The 12,740-nt window shown below is 47.4% G+C and overlaps 1 protein-coding gene across 1 annotated transcript in view; it reads right to left on the bottom strand.

Annotated features, from left to right (window-relative positions):
- Window positions 1–4,377: 4,377 nt before the first annotated feature.
- Window positions 4,378–12,740, bottom strand: part of RET (ret proto-oncogene) — a gene marked incomplete at its 5' end in the record, with an annotated part of 107,263 nt that continues 98,900 nt past the window's right edge. Inside the window, 3 exons of the mRNA XM_015425221.1 lie at window positions 4,378–5,007; window positions 6,918–7,065; window positions 11,572–11,671. Of these exons, the coding sequence (XP_015280707.1) occupies window positions 4,850–5,007; window positions 6,918–7,065; window positions 11,572–11,671 (406 nt within the window). The remainder of the gene's footprint in view (window positions 5,008–6,917; window positions 7,066–11,571; window positions 11,672–12,740) is intronic.

Here is a 12,740-nt window from a genome sequence, read left to right as displayed (position 1 = left end):
GTGCGGACTCTAATCTGGGAGAACCGGGTTTGATTCCCCACTCCTCCACTTGCACCTGCTGATGTGACCTTGGGTCAGTCACAAGCTCTGGCACAGCTGTCCTTGAAAAAGAGCAGTTTGTGTCAGAGTTCTCTCAGCCCCACCCACCTCCCAGGGTGTCTGTTGTGGGGAGGGGAAGGGAAAGGAGTTTGTAAGCCGCTCTGAGACTCCAAGTGAAGGGCGGGGTATAAATCCAATCTCTTCTCTTCTTCTTCTTCTATCATGCGCAACGTCTGAAATTTTTAAACTCTATTTGGACTCAATTAGAAGAATATTCTGATAGTCTGAAGATTCTTATTCTTCTTGACAACCCAAGTTTTGAGATAACGGAAACGGTTGCTACATTTCTCTCGGGTGCCATTTCTATTTGCCCTCTATTTAATTAATTGGTTTTCTTTGCTGGTACCTTTACATAGTAACCCTGTTCATACCTGCTCTTTTTGCAAGTAATATTTTGTTGTTGTTGTTGTTCTGCTGTATAGGAGTCTGTGTTACATGCCAATAAAGGTAATTGGATTGTGCGACGCTGGCACCTCTGACTGGCACAGGCAGCGCAGGGACCCTGGCTGGGCTAGGCATCGCAGGTGCCTGGACGCCCATTCTTTCCTGATCAGCAGAGCAGCATCTTCTGCCCGCTGCACTTCCGGTTTTAGCTTCAGTCAAGGGATGCCTCTCCGACGGCCACAAGTTTGCAAATGCAAAGAATTCCAGGTGTGCCTTAGTTTGTCAGCATTTAACAGGTTCATTAAAAAAAAATCAGACATTTTACAGGTGATAGCATTCTATTACCTTGTTTTTCTTTGACAATTCAGTGTCTTTGATGATTCGTATTATTTCCCATTTTGTTCCTACCCAAGCATGTGAGCATCCCTATATTCCTGACTGGAGGTTTTATACTAACGTTGCCATCGAATCTTGGGCTTGGTTCTTCCACGAGGAGTGCGGTCTGCATTTTTATTATTTGGAGGGCAGTACAGGATGTGAATGAACAATGACAGTCAAAGATGACTCAGAAGTAAGCACAACAACAGCAACGCAGAATGTGCCCATAGATGTTTATGGCAACAGGAAGCCGTATCTGCAAATGCCTGTGATTTATATTTCCTAAGAATCTGCCTTAAGCAAGGAGAAGGTGTTAAGACAATAGGGTGTGCCCATTAGTGGAGAGTCAGCCCTGACCTTGGCAAATTAGATTGATGACTGTTAGATTAGATTACGTAATGCACTCAACGTGGGGCTGCCTCTGAAAACGGCTCAGAAACGTAAACTGGTCCCTAGGGGTAGATCCGATATTACATCTCTGTATGCCTGGCATAGAAACCGACCATTGGTTGCTTACCGTGAAGGGTCTTTTTCCTCTGAGGCTTGGAGGACATCTTGTGGGTAATTGCCCTCCATCACTTAGGGTCAAATCCATCCCAACCTTCGATGGGGCACTGTTGGTGCCAGTGTTGGAGGTTTGGAGCTTGGGAGTGCTCCTAGACCCTCCTTAACGATGGAGGCCCAGGTAGCAGCTACTGTGAAGTCAGCCTTTTATAACCTTTGGCTGATTAAGCAGTTGGTTCCCTTTCTCGAACGCAATGACCTGGCAACAGTGATCTATGCAACGGTCGCCTCAAGACTGGATTACTGTAATGCTTGCGACATGGGGCTGCCCTTGTCCCAAATCTGGAAACTGCAGTTAGTGCAGAACACAGCAGCTAGGCTGTTGTTGGGTCTCCCTATGCGGGAGCACATCCAGCTTGTGCTAAAAGCACTGCACTGGCTGTCTAGAACATACCGAATTCGGTTCAAGGTGCTGGTTTTTACTTTTAAAGCCCTATATGGTCAGGGGCCTAGGTACCCAAGGGGCCACCTTTCCCCACGTTCCCCAGAGAACACTACGATCGGGGTCCCAAAACCATCTGGCCCTTCTGGGCCCCAAGGAAGCCAGGCTGGCTGTGACGAGGGCCAGGGCCTTCTCAGTGGCGGCTCCATACTGGTGGAATGAGCTCCCGGAGGACATCAGGGCCCTGCGGGACCTTTTACAGTTCCGCAGGGCCTGCAAGACGGAGCTCTTCCACCAGGCCTTCGATTAGGGAGCCGCACTACTTAGAGCAAGGCCCTGGCCCCAACATCAACATTAATATCAGTATCAATATTATTATACCACCAACAGCCTGACACAACCCAGACTATGCTGACTGCATATTTCTGATTGCTGCAAACGTCTGCCATCATTATACTAGTTGTTCTAGCACTTTATCATTATTATATTTAGGACTGTATTGTTGTGATTTTATTAATCTTCTCGTTTTAGTGTTTTATACAGTTTTGTAAGCCTCCCTAAAACTGTTTTGCAGGGTGGGCAGGATATAAGTCAAATAAATAGTGTTTTATACAGTTTTGTAAGCCTCCCTAAAACTGCTTTGCAGGGAGGGCGGGATATAAGTCAAATAAATAATAAATAATAAAATGAGAAGGCAAACGAGCCAATGTCTACGGGCTATTGTTGCGGTAATTTGCACTGGCTACCTTCTGTTTCCAGGTACAATTCAATGTGCTGGTTCTTACGACCTCTTAGTTACTCAGAACTACCAGCAAGCCTGACTCAGAAATTTTCACAAGGACCATGTGTCATTTGACCCTCTCGGTAGCAAACACAACAAATCCTGACCTGACTGCTTTGGATGCTACTGAAACCCACTGTGGCTCTGAGTCCTTTCATGTCGTTCCTCTCCAGAAAAAGAATGAACCGGCACATCTATTCCATTTACATTTTTTTTATTATTATTTGAGATGATTGCTTGTTACAGTATACTCAGGGCTGTTTCACATCTCTGTAGGCAGTTATATTCAGTATTTTTGTCTTGTTTTTTTTGTAAACACAGTGTCTAGCGTAGTAATTAGCTTATAGAAAGAAAACGCTGCCCTTTGTCTGAGCAGAGACTTGCTTTCAAACTGGTTTTTTTTTTATCCTAATGAGGTGTTTGGACCTCTTGCATGAAAAGAACAGTTACAACATTTTGGCAATCTGACTCATGGATTTCTGGAATAATGGAAACAGGTAATCGAGACACACGGAACCACACAACAGAAACCAAAGAGACAGAGGCGATAACTTTGGTATAACCTTTGACTACGCAAGAGTACCCCAAAAGAACATTGGGTGATGGTTCCAGCATTCTTTAGAAAAACAAACTTTTTTTTTAAATTCTCCCTCTCCTTAACATTATGAAATTACAAATACAATGCAGTCATGTGTGATGCCCTGTCTGTGAACCATCTCATAAAAGCTCCGTAAGAGATCATCTTTCAAAACACCACATCAAAATTAAAACGTCACATCCGTTATTAGCTTTAACCTTTAAAAAAAAAAATACTTGAAACATGTTTCCCATACTTGCAGAGAAAAATGAACACACAAATACAAAGGAACAGAGACTTAACGACAGTGAACGAAAGCTTTGTCGGCCAATGATTTGCAAGAGAAAATGATTTGGAGTTGTGTCAATTGCACGTTCTCGGGAGGCCGGCCCAGATGGAACGCTGGCTGCCTTTTAACCAATCGGGAACCAGCCCTGAGAATATATGCTGCCCACTGCAGACATCCGCCCCTTCCTTATAACCGTATTCTATTGGGCAGCACCAATGTTAACCATGGTTAAGTTAGGATAATGATGGTTTCGGCTTATCCAGGATATGAAACTGCAGAATAAAGTGTGGCTTTGGATCTTGGGATAGAGGAAAAACGGTTTATCCCTGTATGTGGTTAACATTATTGTCAATAAGCTGCAATTGACAGCAGGGGGGGAAGGACCCACGGAGAAATTTACTGTAAGGAAACATGCTTTCTCAAGGCCGACTCTCCACCTGTCGATCATATTTTAACACAGAGCCAGCTTTACACCTGGGCTGTGCAAACGGATGGTTAGAAATTAAGAATTTGAGCTGAGAGGACGAAAGCCCGGTGGGCGTGCCTGCAAACCAGGGCCCTTCACTTTCGCTCATTTCAAGACATCCTGAGGAGATTTTGAGACATCACTAAAACAAATGTGAATGAAAACAATATCACGAGATCAAGTCTCTAAATACAGCATATCTGGTATTAAAGTTTCCCATTGTGCTAAAGGTTAGAGAAACAAAACCCTCTCTTTTTGCATTAAGACAGAACAATATATATTTTTTTCTCTACAGGTTTCCAAGATTTCTAATGTCGACCCTCAACACAGACCCCCCCAAATCACTCAAAGCTCTTTAAAACTCAGAACTTGTTAACTGCCAACAACACGGTAACGCTGAAGTCTAGAGCAAGCTCAGGAATTTTCTGGAGCAAATTGTTCCCATTGTATAATTTGTGCTTCACGCTTCGCTCAGTTTGCCTTTTCCCCTTCACACTGGGCACAGAAGTAGCAGTTTGTAAAGTGACACCAGGGTTTCTTCCCACACCCCCTCTCTGACGGTTCCAGTCCTGGGCTGCTGTCCTAAAACGCCGTAAGCATGAAGTCCATCGGCGACAAGTGATAACACAGATACCAAACCCGACTACCTGGAGACTGCCACGAACCAAAACACATACTGGAACTGGAACATGACCCAGTTTGATATGCTTGTAACAAGGGGGGGGAGAGTCAATTAGAGTATTCATCACGACAGAGAGGGCTGGGGGAAGTCACAGTAGGAACTACCAAAAGGCAGGGGAAAGGTTTCCCAGTCTAGAAACTCCTGTTGCCGTAACCGGTTATTATACAAAGAATGTGCCAAGGGGAGGGGCCCCCTCTTTGGACACCTGCTCCCCCTCCTGAGTCCATTACCTTTCACCAAGACACTGTTAACTATCAAACTTGTCCATAAATTTTGCCGCTGAGGGTGAAACCATCCAGTTAGCATATACACTATCATTTGCATATCTTGAAAACACAGACATAGGGCCATCGCATCTCGTGAGTGGAACGGGGCTCTCCTCAGGCCAGTTCGGGTATGACATGCCTAAAAATGAAAACAGATAATTTTTTCTGCACTGAAGAACCACAACTTCATGTGCAGACAGTACGGCCCTTGGCAAAACTCCCTTCACAACGGTGGCGCGCCAAATTTGCAAAACGGGGTGGGGTGCGTGGGTGTGTTTCCCCCCTCCTCCCCCTAAAAACACAAACGAGAGACCTGTGTTTCGAAGGCACTGAAAAGAGCAAAAGTCGCAACGCGAGCCAAAAAAAAAGGACGGAGAGAAAAACAAAACAAAATAAAGTGCTCTTTGGAGAGATCCCAGGACAAGCTAAACGCATTTGTGCCTGATAAGTCTTTGGATAGTTTCACGGGAATACAACGGCAGGTTGGTTATTGCAGTGGAGTATTCCTTTGATAAATAAAGTGCTCAAAGTAGTAATAGGCCTGTGCATGCGATCCTGAAAACACTTAGCATGCACGTTTCAGGCCTGAAAACACGTCCTATTGCAACAAACAGGACTGCTGCAGATAAGTGGTTGCTTCATGCTAGCTTTGGGCTCACCAAAAGTTTCCCTGACAGCGACTGACTTCTACGGAGCCCCATGGGCCTCTAGCTCCTGTTCCCCCCTCTCCCTCAACGGCTAACTTGCTTCTGCTTTGTTTGTGGGGAAGAATCACAACTGGTCAATGGGAAGGGGCCCGTTATGGCTTTCAGACCAAGCCGGATTCAAGAGTCTCCTTTGGAACCCGAACCTAATAGTGATAGGACAAGGCCGTTCAAAGGGGCAATTCGGTTAGCTCCTTGACTTCTAGCCTAGCATTATTATGGGGGGGGGGGTTTAAAACAAAAAGACCATTATTTTGGGAAACCATATACGAATCCGGCTTGGCAATCCGGGCTCCTAAACGAAACCCTGAATCAGTATCTAGCGGCTGACAAATTAAAAAAGGGAGAGATGGGGGTAAAGGGTGGGTGGGTGGGACTATGCAGTTTGAATTAAAAATAACGTCCAAGAGTTCAATGGCATGTATGGAATCACGAGGCCAAAAAATTTAAAAAAACTGTAGGAGTTTTGGCAAGAACCGTCTTTACTGTCCATCTCACCACCACAATATTAAAGCACATTCCTTGCGACAACATTTAAAACACGGCTTAGATGCTGACATCGTCATGAGAAACCGAAAAAGAAAGCATGTGAAAACAGCAGAGGTTGTTCCGTCGTGGTCCTCCCTGGTTTGGCTTTTCAAGGAACTCTAACGGCTGCACTTGCTCTGCCCTGGCTTCCCTGTATGACAAGCAGCCTCCTAAATGCCACTGCTTCCTAAGAAGCCACTGGCGGACTGAAAAACTTAAAATATACAGAGGACAGTTGGGATTCGGGAATCCACTGGAACAAAAACGAGAAGACTATGCAATCGATTCTAACGGTGAAATGCGGGAGAAAACCTCCAACCTCAAGCAGATATCCTTAATTAAAGGGGGGAAACCCTACCGCTTAAAATTTGAGATGTAAAACGTAAGCGTTCCCACCCCATGGATACACAAAAGCATCGACTGAATCGAATATTCGCTAGCATTCGTCTTAAACTCCCCCCTGAGTGTACTTCCCTGATCTAGGATTTTTATTTTTTTTAAATCATACAATAGATACCTAGTAACGTTGCGTGTTTTCACATCCTTTTGAATTTTAAACGCAGCTGCCAAAAAAACGGCTAAAGGAAGAACCCAACGCAGAGTTGGACAGTGACAAACGAAACAGACAAACGAACGGACAAAACGAAAAGACTTTTTTTGCCAAGCAAAATTTCAGTTGGTTTCATTCAGACAAATAACACTCTAGAGGGCGTTACAGAGAGTGTGAGGACAGTGCAGAAGAAAATCACTTGGGGTGGGGGGGGGGCGTGTGTGTGCGCACGTTGCTAGAATCTAGTAAATGCATGTGAAATTCTACCATAGAGTTTGTTTTCAATCCATGTGGAAGGGAGGGTTCGAGGGAGGGGAGCATTATTACAATCCACGAGGGGCGTCTCCTCTTCTGAGAGTCCGTCATCGTAAAGCAAGGAGTCGGAAGGGGTGGACGCTGCAAGATCTAAATAGTCCTAAGCAGACAAAGAGAAGGACAGGGTTAGGGTGCAGTTAAGCCATGCAGTTCTTTGGTAGGGTTGCCAACCTCCAGGTGGAGCCTGGAGATCTCCTGGAATGACAACTGATCTCCAGAATATAGATATGAGATCAGTTCCCCCGGAGTAAAGGGATGCTTTGGAAAGTGGACTCCATGACATTGCGCCCCTGGGGCCACAAGAGGTCCCAGAACCACGACTCAACTCCAGACTATGAAGATCATTCCCCCCCTCCTTTAGAGAGTGGGTCACGTCTCTACAGTATTATACCATTTAACAATGTATTTATTTAAAACCTTTATTTGCCACCTTTATAGCGGTCCCTATTTATCGACTTGCAATGTCTTGCTTTCGAACTGCTAGGTTAGAAGGAGCTGGGGCCAGAGACGGGAGCTCACTCCGTCATGCGGCACACTCGGGTCTCGAACTGCCGAGCTACTGACCTGCCGGTCTGCAACTCAGCGTCTTAACCACTTGAGCCACCGCAGCCCTGTAACAAAATAGATATAAACATACAAAATAATTTAATGTTTTTTAAATAGATGTCCATAAGCCGCCTTGAGCTCCGTCAAGAAGAGAGGTGGCAAATAAAGGTTTTTTAAAGAGATCCAGAAAACACAGTGTTCCCTCTAAGCTGAGTTAGTGTGAGCTAGCTCACAGGTTTTTAGCCTCCGGCGCACACATTTTTGTCTCAGCTCGGGAAGGGATGGCTCCAGAGCAAACTAATCTATGCAGCAGCCAAATCGCCCGCTCACAACTTTAATGCCAGAAGCTCACAAAGTAGTAATTTTGCTCACAAGACACCACAGCTTAGAGGGAACCTTGCACCCCACCCCAAATTTAAAATTGCCACTGTCAAAGTCCTTCACCTCCTCAGGCCCCACTCCCAAATCTTCAGGTATTTCCCAACGTGGAGTTGGCAACCCCATTTCCCGTCGCCTATCGCCTCTACGTGTGCTTCCCATCCCTCAAACCGAACAACGAAAAGGCGCTCAGCAGTGGGGATGAGATCACCGGCGACTCCTGCTTCCTCCGGGAGCGTAGTATCCTTGGTGACGCATTTGTTTGGAGTAACACCAGCCACGCTCCCTCAGACATATGCTCAATTACTGCACCCCACGAGCCAGCGCTGCTCCTTGCCAGCAAGCTGACACAGTAGTAAGTCTGGCAGGCGGCCTTGGGAATCCTGCCTCCCTCCCCCTTCCCCCTAATCCTGTGCCTCTTCCAAGGTAGCGGAAGGGTATAATGAGCGAGATTGATCAGCCAGGCAGGGAGGACTCCCTAAGCCATTCATGTGCCGAGATCTTTTAGTCTGCTTCAGGAAGGTCGGGTTTCTGCGATGAATGTGGTACATTAGCAGAGGGTTGGGGTTATCAACATCATAAGAACATAAGAGATGCCAATGTTGGATCAGGCCAAAGGCCCATCCAGTCCAAAACTCTGTATCCCACAGTGGCCAGAAATACCAGTGCCATCAGGAGGTCCACCAGTGGGGCCAGGACATTAGAAGCCCTCCCACTGTTGACCCCCCCAAGCACCAAGAAGACAGAGCATCACTTGCCCCAGAGCCCCTATCTATACCTTGTGGCTAATAGCCACTGATGGACCTCTGCTCCATATGCTTATCTAATTCCCCTTTGAAGCCGTCCATGCTTGTAGCCGCCACCACCTCCTGTGGCAGTGAATTCCATGTGTTAATCACTCTTTGGGTGAAGAAGGACTTCCTTTGATCCGTTCTAACCCGACCGCTCTGCAGTTTCATGGAGTGCCCACAAGTTCTTGTATGGTGAGAAAGGGAGAAAAGTACCTCTTTTTCTACCTGCTCTATCCCATGCATAATCTTATAAACCTCAATCATGTCACCCCCTCAGTCGTCGTTTCTCCAAGCTAAAGAGCCCTAAGCGCCCTAACCTTTCCTCATAGGGAAAGTGTTCCAACCCTTTTATCATTCGAGTTGCCCTTTTCTGCACTTTCCGTCCGTCGTCCGGGTTCTCCTGCGGTAGGTCGCGCCCGCCGTCTTCTCGTACGCCGGGCCGTGAGGGTTGCTGGGGGCTCTCTGGGGGTCCCGGGGCCGTTTGTTCCCTGTTCGCGACCCCCGGAGCGTGACATCTCCAGGTGGCGGAGATCCGTTCTCCAGGAGAAAAGGGAAGCTTTGGAGGGCAGACTCTATGGTATGTCCTAGGGTAACATCACATCCTCTCTCACCCCCTTCACCACCAAATCTACACGAATTTCCCACGTTGGAGTTAGGGTTGCCTAACAGAAGGCCTTCTGGAGTCTGGAAAATTATGCCGCCCCCACCCCCAAGAGCTACGCTTTAATTTCACATGGAGCTTGAGAGCTAGTTACAACTGGTGATCAAGCACCCGGGGGTGGGGGGACAGGTTTGCGATAATGGTGAGAACGCAAACACTGTTTCCTGCTGGAGAGGTCCAGAAGGTGACTTGTGCCGAGCCGCCAGGATGGATTTTCAGTCTAGGGCACAGGAAAGGGGGCCTCTGCCTTCGTGCATTCCAGACACTCTCCTGGAAACAAAGTGCAGAAACCAGCTTGATCTGACCGCACAAGGCTCTCCTTAGAAGAATGAATGGATCAGACCAATGCGTCCATCTAGCCCCGCATCCTGTTTCACACAGTGGCCAGTCTGTTACCCCGGGAGGATGAGCAAACAGGCCCAGGCCTTCCCATCCGGCCTGTAGCCAGGATTTCTTTGATCAGGGGGCACTACAATTTTTAAGAGGGCGGTTAAATTACAGTTAATTAAATTAATCTGAATGCCTGTCTTTAAAGGAGGAGGCTCCGGGCCTTTTTCTAGCCACTCTTTGAGTGCCCTTCTAAGCTTTCTTGCCCTGTGGAACTCAAAAGGCATTCAAATGCCCTCTGATCGGTCTTTTCCTGGGTCAGACCCGGGGGGGGGGGGGGGAGGTCTGTGATAATGGTGAGAACGCAAACACTGTTTCCTTCTGGAGAGGTCCAGAAGGTGACTTGTGCCGAGCCGCAGGGATGGATTTTCAGTTTAGGATGCTCCAGAGGGCACAGGAAAGGGGGCCTCTGCCTTCGTGCATTCCAGACACTCTCCTAGAAACAAAGTGCAGAAACTAGTTTGATCCGACCGCACAAGGCTCTCCTTAGAAGAACGAACGGATCAGACCAATGCGTCCATCTAGCCCTGCGTCCTTTTTTCACACAGTGGCCAGTCTGTTACCCCGGGAGGATGAGCAAACAGGCCCAGGCCTTCCCATCTGGCCTGTAGCCAGGATTTCTTTGATCAGGAGGCATTACAATTTTTAAGAGGGCAGTTAAATTACAGTTAATTAAATTAATCTGAATGCCTGTCTTTAAAGGAGGAGGCTCCGGGCCTTTTTCTAGCCACTCTTTGAGTGCCCTTCTAAGCTTTCTTGCCCTGTGGAAGGGAACTCAAAAGGCATTCAAATGCCCTCTGATCGGTCTTTTCCTGGGTCCCATGATGTCCCTCCCCAAATGCCCCCTTAACGGGGTGACCCCAGCCAGGGGAAGGTATTTAAAGTTTAAGTACCTTCCCTTAGCCGGGGAGTTGCTCCGCTGAGTTGACACGAGCGTCAGAAACAAGGACAGGTATTTAAAGTTTAAACACCTTCCCTTTGCTGGAGAAGCGTGCCTGGTCTTTCCCATCCCTTGCTACCTATTCTTTTTAACTGGAGATGCCGGGGATTGAACCAGGGACCTCCTGTATGCCAATCTCTGCCACTGTTCCCTCTAATTGCTGTGTGATACCCAGTCGTGTCCCTTCTTTCAAGTGCGACTGCTCTTTTACTGCCCTTTCAAATGCGACTGCTGTGTCCTCATTTGAGTTCTTTCCAAATACGAATGGTGTGGGGGAAAAACAGACAAGGGCTGCAGTCACACAGAGCATTAGCCACGCTACAGAGACGGGAGATAGGCGGATTTTCTGGGCGCGATCACACCGCCACATCTGGGATGCGTAGAGCTCCTGTGGCTCACCTGAGGCTTCCCGCCGAAGATGCGGGGTAAAAAACTAGTACCTCCGAGGTACTAGTTTCCGGAAACCGCGGGGCAAGGGTGGGCGTCTGATCGTGTTTCCGGTGGCATCCGGCGCCCGCCCATGTCCCCTCGCAAAAAGGATCCCCCCCCCAAAGTCTCCATGGGATGCGCACAAGCACCCAACGGAGCATGCACACACTTCAGTTTTTAAAAATACACAACCCCGTTAGCCGCCCCGCCCCGCTTCTTTGCCTGTGGTGTGATTGGCACCTCCCCCCTAACCATGGGACCTCGAGGGACCTCAACCAGACGTCTGATTGCGCAGCCGCACGTTATTTTGCTCCGGGGCAAACAGCCACGCTTCCCCCACGCATCTTCCAGCCCGTGTGACCGGAGCCAAAGACTTTTAAAGTCTTACCAATGAATTACATATAAATCCTCACACTGGGGAAAGCCTTCCTGGCTAGCTGTCGTGAAGAGCGCTAAAGAGCAGAAAGCACTTACCCTACTCTTCACCATCATTTTCTCTAATTCTTTACTGATCTCAGCAAATGTTGGCCTCTTATCTGATTCCTGTTTCCAGCAGCGGAGCATCAGATTGTACCTGTGGGAAATCGTAGAGAATAAGACAGTATTTGTTAAACAAAGGCTTTCGGGGGTTTCCCCCCCTGTTTGGCCAAACATTTGCTAATTAGAGGCATGTTCTAGTCCTCTGGACGTGCGGGAAGACTATCCAGGCCCAGACGTCGGCATCTGCACGAACGGAAAGGGAAATGCGGTGCCAACAGCCTCCATGAGCTATTCATGTGAGATCCCTTCCCACTGTGACAGGCATGCAATTCAGCACCGGGCCAAGCCATGGCGATGGAAGGCCCTCTGCACTCCCCGGTCTCTGCCTCCAAGCAGCATTTCCTCCTGCTCAGATCACTCTCTCGGTGTGAGAGTGTTATACACAGGGCTATTTTTGGGCAGGAACGCACAGGAACGGAGTTCCGGCTGGCTCCCAAGTTGGCCTAGCCCAGCAGGAACTCATTAGCATAATAGGCCACACCCAAGAGCAGAAACTCATTAGGATTGGCTACTTTAGGGGTGTGTGGCCTAACATGCAAAGGAGTTCCTGCTACAAAAAAAGGCCCTGGGTTTGGACAACAAACAAGGTAAACAGAATAAGAAGCAAAAGGTGGGTGTGGCTGGATGACCACACTTCTGGTAACATGGGAATGTGGCCTAATATGCTAATGAGCAGTGCAGTCAGGGTGTGTGGCCTAATAGGCTAATGAGTTTCTGCTGTTGGGTGTGGCCTATTATGCTAATGAGTTCCCGCTGGGCTTTTTCTACAAAAAGAGTCCTGGTTATACAAATAAAGTCCCAGTAAAAAACTGGAGTCAAAATGAGGAGGAAGAGCTTAGTGTTTTAATTGCAATCAAGACACCTGAAAACAGTTAGGCCAAACAAACCTATCAAAAATTGACTGCTTTCTGAGCACAATCAGGAAATACGTGACGTTTTATACTTGGAATGACACCATCATGAAAATAATATTCAAAAAGCATAATTGGTTACAAAGAATCACACATCATTTGAATAATAATTCCCTTATTGGTCAAATGTAAAGAAAGGTGACTCTACACAATATCGTCAAGTGTTTACGTAACCTAACCTGAATAATATTG

This window comes from Gekko japonicus, unplaced genomic scaffold (assembly GCF_001447785.1).
Source record: "Gekko japonicus isolate JY-2015 unplaced genomic scaffold, Gekko_japonicus_V1.1 scaffold3773, whole genome shotgun sequence".
Classification (NCBI taxonomy): Eukaryota; Metazoa; Chordata; class Lepidosauria; order Squamata; family Gekkonidae; genus Gekko; species Gekko japonicus.
This window is presented reverse-complemented; position numbering and strand designations above follow the sequence as displayed.